General features: G+C 39.0%; 1 protein-coding gene across 2 annotated transcripts in view; it reads right to left on the minus strand.

Moving 5' to 3' along the window:
• AP4E1 (adaptor related protein complex 4 subunit epsilon 1) overlaps window positions 1-14,872 on the minus strand; it is a 70,641-nt gene that overhangs the window by 36,754 nt on the left and 19,015 nt on the right. For both annotated transcript variants that reach the window (XM_066276376.1, XM_066276377.1), the window contains 3 exons: window positions 11,539-11,612; window positions 3,125-3,247; window positions 2,913-3,022 (listed from right to left, as the gene is read on the minus strand). In XM_066276376.1, coding sequence (XP_066132473.1) covers window positions 2,913-3,022; window positions 3,125-3,247; window positions 11,539-11,612 — 307 coding nt within the window. The remainder of the gene's footprint in view (window positions 1-2,912; window positions 3,023-3,124; window positions 3,248-11,538; window positions 11,613-14,872) is intronic.

Raw genomic sequence — 14,872 nt, forward strand, 5'->3', positions numbered from 1 at the left:
GTGGCCCAGGCGCTGAGGATGGCTCCATGGAGCTTCTGCCTCAGGTTCTAAAAATAGCTCAGTTGTGAGCATGGCCCTAGGTGGGCAGAGCATCAGCCCCACATTGGGTTTGCCAGGTGGATCCTGGTCACATGCATGCAGGAGTCTGTCTCTCTAGCTTTCCTCTTCTCACTTGGAAAATAAAAATAAAATAAAATAAAAAATAAATAAAATAAAATCAATAAATACATAGATCCCCCATCAATAGCTTTCAATTTAAGAAGCTGTTTCTGATGTGCTCCCTGTAGACTCTAAATCAGGGGTCTCAAACTCGCGGCCCACGGGCCGCATGCGGCCCACCGAACAATTTTGTGTGGCCCACAGACTAATCCACGAAGTTCAAAATATTTTGGATAAAATTAAGTAAGCCTAAGGGCCTACTTGTATTTTTCATTTCTCTAGCATCCTAGCTAGATATTAGCTTAGTTAACAGCAGTTGTGATGCGAACTACAGTTTCTGGTCGTTTTGTGACACTAAGTAAACTGCATGTACGATTGTGCTTGTTGAACTGATTTTTTTTTGTTTTCAACTGCAATGAGAAAAGAGTTGCGTAACAGTTGCCTTTTGTAGACCTAGTGCGGCCCGCCGAATGGCTGTGATCTTGCTCTGTGGCCCACATGCTGAGTTGAGTTTGAGACTCCTGCTCTAAATTATGTTATACATTTTTAGATAATCTACATCAAGTTTATTTCCTACTCTAACACCAAAAAATCTAGCATTTCTAGGACTGAATGGGGTATAGTATTAGGAACTGCACGAATAGAGGTCTTTACTGTTAGCTCCTTCTTGCCTTCTTTGTCCCTGTATGAAAGAAAGGCAATAAAACCAGGTCAAAGGAAATCCCAGCCAATGGGTCACTCCACACCCAAGGACCAAAGTTTTTGCCATACCATTACTAAGACATTAGATGTCACAATGGCATTGAGGACACAACACTGCAGTGCCTTCTTGTGGCACCACTGATACTCAATACCATCCCTAAAGAATTCAAACTATTTTTCTCTCTGTAGGTAATAGGCCAAACATATCAGAACTGATTATTAAGAGTCACCTATTTTCCCTTTGACTCTGATTTTTAAATGAGAGCCCAATAATCCAATATAACAATAAGAACGCTGCCAAAGTCAACCCTGTTCAATTTAGTCAGCCACACAAAGAAAATATATGCTCTATATCTGTTCAAAATTGAAGAGCTGTATAATTATTTGTTACTATCTCTCTGTGCCTTCTCATTTTTCTACAATACCCACACATAGAAATTAGTACTCTGTAAAATTCTCAGATTCATTCAAGGCATATAACAATTTCAGAAGATTAAAAATATAAATGCAAAAAAAATGTGTATCCAATTAGTTTTGTTTCAAAAATAGTACCTTTTATATTCAAAATTCATAATCTTATAATTTAAAAATTACAATTTTTAATATAATAGTGTTTTCTCAATAACTATTTTTAACTCATTGCTTTTAAATTAATTTAAATGTTTAGGTCTTTCTTATCTTTATTGCTTTTAATTTTTTAAATTAAGTTATTTTTTAAGTGAGAGGAGGGGAAATAGTGAGACAGACTTCTGCATGTGCCCCACCTGGGATCCACCCAGCTACCTCCATCTGGGGCTGATGCTTGAATCAACTGAGCTATTTTTAGCACCTGAGGCGGACACACTCAGAACAACCAAGCTGTCCTCAGTGTCCGGGCCAACGCTTAGACCAATCAAGCCAATCGAGTTGCAGAAAGGCAAGAGGGAGAGAAGAAGAGGGAGGGGGAGAGAAGCAGATAGTCACTTCTCTTGTGTGCCCTGACTGGGAAATGAACCCAGGATGAACGCACTGGGCCAACACTCTACCCACTGAGCCAACTGGCCAGAGTTTTATCTTTATTACTTTTAAAGTCAAAAATAAAACTATCCAATTTTATTACCTAGGTTCTATATACCATTTTAAATGAAAGAATAGTAATTTCTTTACATGAGAATTAACAGAAATATTTATATAGACAACCAAGCAATTTTACCAAAGGAAAACATTGAAAAAAATTAAGTAAATTATACATCTTTTCTTCCAAGAAGTTAAAATCATTTTAGAAATGTTTTTATTAATTCTTTCAATATTCCTACATATGTAATAGGGAATGTATTAGCCTATTTTACAAATGTTATGGAGAATAATTTAAAAAAAAATTTTTTTACAGTGACAGAGAGAGGGATAGACAGGGACAGACAGACAGGAACTGAGAGAGATGAGAAACATCAATCATTGGTTTTTTGTTATGACACCTTAGTTGTTCATTGATTGCCTTCTCATATGTGCCTTGACCACGGGCCTTCAGCAGACCGAGTGACCCCTTGCTTGAACCAGCGACCTTGGGTCCAAGCTGGTGAGCTTTGCTCAAACCAGATGAGCCCACGCTCAAGCTGGCCACCTCGGGGTCTCGAACCTGGGTCCTCTGCATCCCAGTCTGACGCTCTATCCACTGCGCCACTGCCCAGTCAGGCTGAAAAATTATTAATCATCATATAATACATCTTAAAATTGTAGCAATAGGAAGAACTAGGAATAAAATTCAGATCTCCTATTGATACAATTCTTGGACCAAAAAGATATTAATGAATCCATATAAGTAACTGGACCTAACTTCTCCAATTCATAATTTAAAACCATTCCTATGGATATTGACAAAAAAAATTTTTTTGGAAAGTCCCCTAACTTTTAGTAGAAATAATAAAATGCTCTCAAAAGTTAAAATACACATGTATATACACACACACAAACACACTCATACACATTGCTCACCACTTTAATCTCTCCATAATAGCAATAAAAAGTTTAGAAATTGTAACACTTCACGTATACAATTTAAAATATCAGTTTACCTCTCTTTTAATAATGGGATCAGGATGGTCTAAGCATTCAATTATTGTCATCTGGTGTTGAAGAGCCAGAGAGGGATCCTGTTGGATAACATAGGTAAGAGCCTTCAGTCCTAAAAGCAAAGATCACATCATATAAAGTGACCTGAAACAAATACTCAGCAAATTTCAAAACCTCTCTTTGTAATTTCTATCAAAAGATCCAATCATCTTACCTAAATATTTGAGATTTATTTTATGTGACAGGACAAATTTTCCAATGCACTTGGCAGCCTTCTCAAGTAATTCTGACTTGGGATAAACAGAATAGACTGTATGCACACATTCAAACAGAATAGCTAGAGAAAGAAAATATAAAAATGTCAGTGATCATGTTAAGGTATAACAAAAAAACATGTTTGTGTAGAATTCATAACAAAACAAACTAATTGGAAGGTCAGTTTTAGTCAAAAACCTTTTTACAGAAAAATTCAAAGATATAAACTTTACTGTTTTCAGGCTTATATTATTATTAGGACTACGTTACCACAGTATAAAGAGAATTATGTGTAGTAATAGATAAACATGATATTCATTCATGCAGCAAGTATTTACTGAGCACCTCCTACATGCCAGGCATTGCTCTAGCAGTTTGGATACAGCAGTGAATGAACAGACAAAACCCTGCCCTCCAGGAGCTCACATTCCAATGGACACATAGTATTATATTCATTGACCCTACAGAATTAGATATTCCTAACACCCCTTAAATGCTTTAAAATATTTTCGGGCAGTTTTTACCACTTGTAAAAAAAAACTGTATATGTGGTTTATTTCACTATAATCATTTTGGGATGCCCTAGCATTTATTTCAAAGTAGAGCCACTGCTCAAAAATTTCCAAGTCACTTCTTTCAAATTAACCTCAAAGAATATAGAACAGCCTGACCTGTGGTGGTGCACTGGATAAAGCGTTGACCTGGAAATGCTGAGGTCGCCGGTTCGAAACCCTGGGCTTGCCTGGTCAAGGCACATATGAGAGTTGATGCTACCAGCTCCTCCCCCTCCTCTCTCTCTGTCTCTCTCTCCCTCTCTGTCTCTCTTTCTCCCTCTCTCTCTCCTCTCTAAAAATGAATAAATAAAATTTTTAAAAAATTAAAAAAAAAAAGAATATAGAACAATCTACTGAACATCTTGATAGTGTTCAATATGATTTTCTCATTTAGTCAAAGATCTGATATATATAATATATGATCAAAGTGGACACTAAAATTTTTTTCAAACTCTTTTAAAGAGCATGAGTGAGTCAAGGTACTGGAGCTTTGCCATGATAAAGAAGAATCCGTGAGCCCCATTAGGTCTTGCCTGCCCTGTCCAATCACAGTATGAGAAGTGAGACAGTATCAGCAGACTTTAAACAGTTCTAGTACAGACTGAAGAATATCAAGTGTCCTTGACAGAATCACTCCTCTGTTTCCAAAAGCTTAAAACATTACATTTGACACTTCTTTGTATTCAAGACAGATTCTGAATATTCAACTACCTATGTTTTACACTACTTTGTCTATCAATAGAGGCACACATTAGTATTGTGTAAAAAACTTTATGGAACCCCTTTCTATAGGGAGTTATATAGAACTCAGGAATATAAATTTCTCATTTAGGGCCCTGGCTGGTTGCTCAGTGGATAGAGCATCAGCCTGGCATATGGACATCCAGGGTTTGATTCCTGGTCAGACTACACAAGAAAAGGGACCATTTGTTTCTCTTCCCCTCCCCCTTCTCTTCCTCTTGCTCTCCTGCAGCTAGTGACTCAACTGGTTTGAGAGTCAGCCTCAGGTGCTGAGGATAGCTTGGTTGATTCGAGCATTGGCCCCAGATGGGGTTGCCAGGTGTATCCCAATCGAGGCACATGTGAGAGCCTGTCTCACTATCTCCCCTCCTTTCACTTAAAAAAAAAAAAAAAAGAATTTCTCCTTCAGAAGAGAACACACTTTAATTAAAGGAAAACCTACAAAGTTAATTGAACCTTAAAAGATACTTTGTATATTCAGATATTGCACTATAATATGTCAAAAAGTTGACTTTACAACTTTATGAACTGAACAAAAAGAGCCTTAACTATATCATCTAGGGCAGGAGTGGCAAGTACCACTAAATCCAGCCTGCAGCCTATTTTTGCAAGCCTGTGAACTAAGAATGGTTTTTATATTTTTTGAGATATAATTGATATATAACATTATATTACTTTCAGGTGTATAATTACATGTTTTAAAAGTTGTAAAACAAAACAAGCAAAAACACAAAGGAAAATACATGATGAAAACGTACGTGCCTTACAAGCCTAAAATATTTACCATCTGGCCCAATTTTCAGAAAATGTTTGCTAAATCCTGAACTAATGTGACAGTCTTAAGCAAGATTAAAAATGATGATGCTCCATTTTCTATTATAATTGACATATTTTCCTTTGTGGATTCCGATCATTCAGAACTCTCCTGTTATCAAACTGTTTTGCTACATATAAAAACTTCTCATTACTCATCTAAAGTCTGAATTTTTTTTTAGAGAGAGAGGAAGGGGGAAAAAGAGGGGGGGGAGAAGAGGGAGAGAGAAAAAAAGAAAGGAAAAGAGAGAACCATCGATTTGTTGTTCCACTTATTTATATATTTATTGGTTGATTCTTGTATGCGCCCCGACCAGAGATCACACTCACAATCTTGGTATTGGGACAACACTCTAGCCAACTGGGATACCCGACCAGAGCTAAAATCTAAACTTTTATAAATACATGCTCATACAATTTCTGGAAAGCTAGTATAGATAAAATAGTTCAAAAACAGCACTTACTAGTCACCTCAGGCATAATGAGCTGAAAAAAAATTTAATAGATTTCAAAATGATTTTTCTACCTAAAACTAAGTCCCTTTACTTTCCAACTCCAAAAAAATCTGAGTAAGTCCATAATATAAGTCCATAAATGACAAAGCAGCCACTGTGCTGTCTTTTCTCTACAGTGGTTAAAAGTGCTTCTGAGGATGTCTAAACATAAAAACATAATGTAGAGCTTTATTTACTCTTCCAGAGCAACCTAGGTCCTAACCAAAATACTATCAGGCCAAAATTACCAAATTAAAAATTAGTAACATTCTAACATCTATGACACTGTGGATTTATCATAAATATTTTGGGTTGCAATATGCACAAAAATTGAAGAAGTTCTACTGATACCTTACCTTTCAGACTAGACTTGACTTTAGTCTTCAGTAAGCTATGTCTCTGTCTCCTGACACCAGTCTGTCTGGGAGGTGGGAGCCCAGGTTCCCCACTCTGCCCTCTTTGGCACTTTGAGAGGAGGGAATCCTGGCTCCTGGGCGGGAGATACGAGTATCTCCTAATACTGCCCTGCCTGCGAGAGGGAGGGCTACCTCATTATCGCCCCTATGTTGCCTCTGCTTCACTGACACTGAGGAGGTGGCCTTAGTATCCCTGACCAGTGATGAAAGCCCAGACTTTCCACTAGCTTCTGTTCCAGGGGTCTCAAACTCGCGGCCCGCAGGCCGCATGCGAACAATTTTGTGCGGCCCGCAGACTAATCCACGAAGTTCAAAATATTTTGGATAAAATTAAGTAAGCCTAGGGGCCTACTTGTATTTTTCATTTCTCTAGCATCCTAGCTAGATATTAGCTTAGTTAACAGCAGTTGTGATGCGAACTACAGTTTCTGGTCGTTTTGTGACACTGAGTAAACTGCATGTACGATTGTGCTTGTTGTACTGATTTTTTTTTGTTTTCAACTGCAGTGAGAAAAGTGTTGCGTAACAGTTGCCTTTTGTAGACCTAGTGCGGCCCGCCGAATGACTGTGATCTTGCTCTGCGGCCCACATGCTGAGTTGAGTTTGAGATCCCTGCTCTAACACCAGCCCAGCAAAGAGGGGGTGGGGTATCTTGTTACTACTTACTCCTGGATAATGCGAAATCCAGGCTTCCCATATCAACTCCACTGACCATGCAAGCAAGGGTGTCCCTGCTAACACCTGGCTTCTCTCCACCAGCCCACGGGGAGGGTTGGGGCACCTCCTTATGCCTGGTGAGGGTGGAAATCCCAGCTCTCCACTGTCGTTGCTGCAGTGGGTGGATTACAGTTTTTTTTCTGTATTGTGCTTGGCTAGAATAGAGGGGCTAGTCTCTAAATGTGTTCTATCTCGCTAGTTTGCCCTTTTCTTCTCAAGGTATTTTTGTCTGCACCTGTTGGCATTTTCAGGTTGCTGACTCTCCTGTACCCAGTCTGGGGTACATGAGACAAAAAGAAAACGCAAGGTTTTCACCATGGTGTCGTTCCTTGTGTCCCAAGGTCCCTAACCAGTCTACCTTCATTTCTCCACCTTTCAGAGCCTTATGTTTATTTTACATATAATGTCCAGGGTTTTCAGGTACACTTAATGTGAAAAACAGGGAAAGGTACTTCTGTCTACCTCTGATGGTTATGTCCTTCATGCTCCATTTTATATAATTCTCCAATTTACTAGTTTACTAAAAATGTCATTCTCATCTTATCAGTACCCTGCTCAAAAGTCATCCATACCTCCAAATTTATACAGTATGAAATCCAAACTCATTTGACTGCCATGTAAAGACCTGTATATCTTGGCCTTTCCACTGCTGCCACTATGAACCATCCATTCAGGCTTAGGGTGTCTCTGTTCTCTGAAAGTGTTATAAGTATCTCCACTTCTGAACCTTGTCCCATGATCTCTCTTCCTAGAACTCCCTTCAGCCCCCTTCTTCCTCTCTAAATCCTACCTGTCTCTCAGGGTCATATTACATCAGTAATCACAGTGATCTCTGCCACCTCTACACTCCGGCAGTACTTACTCCCTGTGCCATCCCTTTGCATTCTGCCTTACACTGGTCTTATGCTTTCATACACAAGTTATCTCTTCCATTATATTATAAATTCCTTACAGGCAAAACTACATTTTATATTTCTTCATAGCCTCTACATCACTTCATATAATGCCTGGCACATAGCAGATACTCAATAAACATCTTTGATGTGATTTTATCTTGATCTGAAGAGAAAGTTACAATAATGAACTTCTATAAACACACAGTTTAGAAAGTATTAATACTGAGACTCAGTCAGACAGATAACTGATAAAAGTTTTATCTTCTTTTCCTTCCGTTCCATTAAAACACATTACTCACTGATGAACCCAGTGCCAGAACCTGGGATTTGCTGGTGAGTAAGACAGACACAGTCCCTTCCCATAGGAAGTTTATAATTGAAAAGTCACATTCTTAAACAATAAAATATTTATATTAGGATTACTAGAGAATACTCTACTGTTGATTAAGTCAACATTAGCTATAAATTAGATCCATACATATATGGGCTAAAAAGCATAATCATGAAGAGATGAACAAAGGAAATAAAACAACAGAACTGTTGATAGTTTCTGTGGAAGGCAAAACACTGGCCTGACAGCCCACAAAGAAACCAACTGCTGGTGTTGGCTGCTTTCAGCAATCTTAGTAAGAAAAGTGTGTCCTAGTGGAAACATTTTTAAAAAATCTTTCACCAGGTATACAGTCATTTCCAAATCAAAAGGAACAGGTAACAGTGGTTATCTCCAGAAAGGGGAAGTGGAAGGTGGATGGTAAAGATGGAAGGAACACTTACTGTTCACTGTATACCTTTTGTACCTTTTGAATTTTGAACCATGTGCATATATTACCTAGTCAAAAAAATAAAAAATTAAAGCTGAAATGCAATTACAAAATAAGCTTTCTTCAAGAAAAACATTCTTAACTGATTTTAAACAGAATTCCTAAAGAGCCTTCCAAACTTTTATCTTAGACACTGATTATTCTCAAGCAAAACTTAACTTACTTTAGCTCCCTCCAAAAACTGTGACACTTCTCTGTGTCTTCTGACAGCTGCTAGCCAAACCACCTGCCTCAATTAAGGTCATCCTTATGTCTGGCCCCTTATTCTCCTCATTACACAGCAGGATCCTAGATAGTATCAACTGTTCATGACACTACACACTCATGAGAGCAAGGGCTATGTCTACTTTAGTCGTCCTTTAATCTCTCACACTAATCATGGAGGAATATAAATCTATCAACTCTTCCTCAATCTGTACCTCATATACAAATCAAGGTTTTGTTTTGTAGGCATTCAATAAGCACTGGTTGCAAACTAAACAACTCTTACTGCCTTTGATTACCACTTATACATGCAAAACATATATCTGTCCTTTTAAATTTACTATCCCAATTCACTACCATTTGCATTATTTTTCCTGTACTAGTCTTATGCACACAATCCTGTCTCCTCATTCCGAATGCACCTTTGTCAAGTATTTTTATTACAATTAAACTACTTTAATTTCTGCCCTCTACCCTACAATTCTATAACCATTGTTTTTAAAGATCCAGTTCACCGGCCCTGGCCGGTTGGCTCAGCGGTAGAGCGTTGGCCTAGCGTGCGGAGGACGCGGGTTCGATTCCCGGCCAGGGCACACAGGAGAAGTGCCCATTTGCTTCTCCATCCCCTCCCCTTCCTTCCTCTCTGTCTCTCTCTTCCCCTCCCGCAGCCAAGGCTCCATTGGAGCAAAGAGGGCCCGGGCGCTGGGGATGGCTCTGTGGCCTCTGCCTCAGGCGCTAGAGTGGCTCTGGTCACAACATGGCAACGCCCAGGATGGGCAGAGCATCGCCCCCTGGTGGGCAGAGCGTCGCCCCATGGTGGGCGTGCTGGGTGGATCCCGGTCGGGCGCATGCGGGAGTCTGTCTGACTGTCTCTCCCTGTTTCCAGCTTCAGAAAAATGAAAAAAATAAAATAAAAAATAAAAAAAAGATCCAGTTTACCATGGTCTGAAAGAACCAGTAATGCTCTCCATCACCCACTTCACAGCACTTTACCAGACTAAGAAGTGGCTTCTCATTTTATCTCTCTCAATGCCTCTTCTACTACTCTTCTCCACAGCATGCAAAGTTCAAATTGTTTTACTTCTATCTTTTAAATATCTCCAAATACCCCAATTTCTTCACTGAAATTTCTCAGACTGATCAATAAACAACTAATAATTCCTCCCTCTGGCTATTAAGATTGGAAGTTTTTTTGGTTACTCTTCTGAGTTTTCCACCCTCCTCCCCCAACTTACTCTTGTCCCCTATCACTAAATTATCCTTTCAAATTATGTAAAATGATATATAAAGAACTATTGTCTCTCTACAAATAGTATATTATTGCACATATCTATATATCCATACCTCTGTCTTATTCACCCTTCAGTTCTGTTCTTAAATATAAATACATTTTATAGAAACGCTCCTTGTTCTCCCCCTCCCTTAGGACTGGCTGCTCTATTCTCCCACAGCACCCTACCATTCTCCTTCACAACACTTACAGCACCTGGCCCTTTCCGCCTACCCAGTCTCTGAGCTCAGTGGTAAGTTTTATTCACAGCTGTATTCCAAGTATCATCTTGCACAGGGCCTGACAAATAAGAGAAATCTAAGAAATATTTGACAACTAGTTGACTAATTGATGTATATGAGAACTGGCTTATTAAATATGGAACAGGTCTACTGAGTTTATGAATATTTTTATTAAGAAATAATTTCTCATCTTTGGCCAGTTGGCTCAGTGGATAGAGCATCAGCCTGGTATATGGACATCCCGAATTTGACGTCCCGAATTGTGTCCCAGCCTGGTCAGGGCACACAAGAGAAGCGACCATCTGCTTCTCCTCCCCCCACCACACACACACACACTTCTCTCTCTCTTCTCCTCCCACAGCCAGTGGCTTGGTTGGTCCAAGCATCAGCCCTGGATGATGGAGATAGCTCAGTTGATTCAAGCATCAGCCCCAGATGGGGCTGATGGGTGGATTCCAGTTGGGGTGCATGCAGGAGTCTGCCTCACTCTCTACCCTTCTCTTACTTAAAAAGAAAGAAAGAATTCTCTTAAAAATAAAGTCTTGGCCCTGGCCAGTTGGCATAGTGTTAGAGTGTTGGCCTTGCGTGTGAAAGTCCCGGGTTCAATTCCCGGCCAGGGCACACAGGAGAAGCTCCCATCTGCTTCTCCACCCCTCTCCCTCTCCTTCCTCTCTGTCTCTCTCTTCCCCTCCCACAGCCAAGGCTCCACTGGAGCAAAGTTGGCCCAGGGCACTGAGGATGGCTCCATAGCCTCTGCCTCAGGCTCTAGAATGGCTCTGGCTGCAGAGGAGCAATGCCCAAGAGGGGCTGAGCATCGTCCTCTGGTGGGCATGCCAGGTGGATCCCAGTCGGGTGCCTGCAGGAATCTGTCTTCCTATCCCCTGCTTCTCATTTCGGGGGGGGGGGGGGGGGAAGTCTTAAAAGAGAGACAAATATAATAATGAATTTAGGTCATGAATTTAGGTCAATATTTAAAAGAATGTGATGATTTCACATTATTTCAATTAATTATTCAATGCTTCCATTGAAAAATAACCCAAAGAATCAACTTAAAAATTGACATATATACAAAGAGAAAGCAAAGAAAAATAAAAAAGAAAAAAATTAACAAAGTTCTATTGGAATTTGTAGTATTCTGACAGAGATTCAGCTATAATTCTGAAAAATACTATAAATCTTTAGAGTAGTATTTACCTGTTACTTACCGTATGTGACATTGTGATTTAACTCGGCTCTTCGTAAGGATTCATCAAGAACATCATACATTAATTCACTTGTCCTGTTTAAAAGATATTTTATTTGTAATAGAAATATAGTATTATAACTCAATAAAATATAGTTTTTCAAACTCTCTCTTTAAAACTGAGGATCTACAAAAAGGAAGTGAAAAAAATTCATTTTATGAAGCTATGAGAATTTCACTTCTTTACATTACATTTCCTCTTTTTAAGTTGACTAATCAATGAAGATAGACATAAGTCAATCAACTCTCTCTTCAACCTGTACCTAGTTTACAAATCAGGTTTTCATTTGGTTGAACACATTATCTTTTATAATTTTCTTTATAACAAAATATTTCTACCTGTTTCTAGTTACTACAGTAATACCTCTCATATCCAATTATTCCACATAGTACTTCATCTATATTTAAACTTCATAATTTAAAAAATGTATTCAAATACTAGTTTTTCTCTGAGCAACAGTGAGTTCTTTAGAAAGAAAAGTTTAACTTTTATTTATGTCAAATATAAAGAAAATTAACCAATCTGTACCATTCCTTATGTCTTTATGATCACTAACTACTGTTTAGTATTTGGGTTGAAGCAGATACTGCAAGAAAATGCAGTACTTTATATAGAGTCCTACATTCACTCATCCTCCTGCCTAGAAAAGTCCTCTCCAAGATGCCAGTGTGAAAACTATGGCTTCTCAACTGGAATTCTTGTATGTCTTACAAATTCAGAAAGCACTAACAGAAATAAAAACTACCTCAACACAGAATATACACAGTAGTCTTGCAGAGATTGTACACTATAAAGCAAACAAACAAAAAGATCAAAATAATCTGGGGCTATACAGATTGTTTATCATGTATCTTTCTCAAAAATATCTTCTTTTTCTACAAATATACAGCTATAAAATTCAATCTGAAGTGCGTGTTCTTTTCTGATGCCTTGACTGAAGTACAAATATCCAGTCAGAATCCAGAACCATAGTCTAAAATCCTTCATTTTATCATGTAAGCATTTCTTCCAGACAATAACCATATAGGCATCACAAATTCTCCCCCCAAAATTCAGTAATGCTACACCTAGATTACAGTCTAATTTCTTAATTTTAAAAGCCAATGTCTGTGGCCCTGGCCGGTTGGCTCAGTGGTAGAGCGTCGGCCTGGCGTGCAGGAGTCCTGGGTTCGATTCCCGGCCAGGGCACACAGGAGAAGCGCCCATCTGCTTCTCCACCCCTCCCCCTCTCCTTCCTCTCTGTCTCTCTCTTCCCCTCCAGCAGCCAAGGCTCCATTGGAGCAGAGTTGGCCCGGACGCTGAGGATGGCTCCATGGCCTCTGCCTCAGGCGCTAGAATGGCTCTGGTTGCAACAGAGCGATGCCCCAGATGGGCAGAGCATCGCCCCCTGGTGGGCATGCCGGGTGGATCCCTGTTGGGCGCATGCGGGAGTCTGTCTGACTGCCTCCCTGTTTCCAACTTCAGAAAAATACCAAAAAAAAAAAAAAAAAAGCCAATGTCTGGTGTAAGAGTTATAATTAACCACATGAAATGTAGAAACATTTGCAGACATGATCAAGCTAAATATAAATAACCTAAAAAGCAGAATGCTGTAAAACACAAGAAAAAACTAAAACGATATAAAAATCCATAAATATAAGAAGATTTCTAGTAAATGCTTTCAATTAAATATATTAGAATCTCATAACATTTTTACTTTATCACATTGAGTTAATCATGCCTTAAGAAATGTAAGATTTATGTTAACATAAAATCTCATTAGAGTTAGGACAATCCAGGAGAAAATATTTTAATGTTTCACATTATAAAAACATTCCAATCTTTATTAACTCTAATTGCGCCTAATTTCTATTAAACTGAGCTCTTTGAGGGTAAGCGCTTAGACATCTGTGTATGTATTCTCCAAATTCAATCATGAAAGTAAGAAGGATGAAAGATAATGAATTAGTACATTTAGTAAACTCACTAAAAGCCCCAAAGTTACTTCCTGACAACATATGATGGCATTAAGTCTTTTTAGATCAGTAAGATACATTACTATGAAATTTATGGTTTTAAGAGAATTCCAGTAAACTCCAACTAGAGCTCCACAATAAGATATGTTAGATTATGTAAAATAAAATTTAATTAGTTTGGGGGGGGTTGTGAAACAAACAGAGACAGACAAGTAGGGAGAGAGATGAGAAGCATCAACTCCTAGTTGTGTCACTTTTTAGCTGTTCATTGACTGTTTCTCACATGTGTGTTGATGGGGCAGGGGGCCCCAGCTGAGCCCTTGCTCAAGCCAGCAACCTTGGGCTTCAAGCCAGTGACTTTAGGCTCAAGCCAGTGACCTTGGGGTTTCAACCCCAGGACCTCAGCATCCCAGGGCTACGATCTATCCACTGCGTCACCACGGTCAGGCTAGTACAAGCAATTCTAAAGTGTGCATCTTCTCCATCACATCCTGGTTTTCAGCCTAGTTTTCAATCAGGATTGAGTGTTATAAACACAGTAAAAGGTAAAATAGCAATACCAAGAGTGATACATCCCAGTTAGCACTTATCAGGAGCTAACAGGATGCTGACAAGGCATTACTAGGAGCAACAGCCTAGAAGGCAATCCCTTCATAGGTAGGCTAAGAATCAGAATATAAATGAATCCTACTGCATAAAAGAGAACCATATCTCATAAAGTCAGAACACAGATTAGCAAATATTTTCTTAAGACAGAAACACTTCAGGGACTCCAGCCATGATCCTTGCTCTCAAGGATCTAAAATCTAATTGGACTTGCTCTCAAACAGTTCAGAAAAAAATTTTAAATAAAAATAATATGTGCACACATGCACATACTGAAAGAGAGAAAGAATGAGCAAATGCAAATGATTGATGGATCTAGATAAAGGGCATAAAAGAGCTCCTTGTAGTATTCTTGGAACTTTTCAGTTTGAAAAGCTACAGCAAAATAAAAATTTATGAAATGCATATATAATTGGAAAGATACTCATAAAAAGTTTAATACAAATTGGCTAAAAGAGTAATTCAGACAAATGAATTAAGAAGGTAAAGCCCTGGCTGGATAGCTCAGTTGGTAGAGCACTGCCCTGAAGCACAGAGGTTGCCGATTCAACCCCCAGTCAGGGCACACACAGGAGCAAGGAACAGACTGAAGTTCCTGTCTTTCTCTAAAATCAATACAATAAACAAAGAAGAAGAAGAAAGAGGAGAAGGAAGAGGAGGAGGAGGAAGAAGAGGAGGAGAAGGAGGAGGAACAGAGGGAAGAAGGGAGGGAGGGAGGGAGGGAGGGAGGGAGG

The sequence above is a fragment of the Saccopteryx bilineata genome, chromosome 4, assembly GCF_036850765.1.
Source record: "Saccopteryx bilineata isolate mSacBil1 chromosome 4, mSacBil1_pri_phased_curated, whole genome shotgun sequence".
Lineage (NCBI taxonomy): Eukaryota > Metazoa > Chordata > Mammalia > Chiroptera > Emballonuridae > Saccopteryx > Saccopteryx bilineata.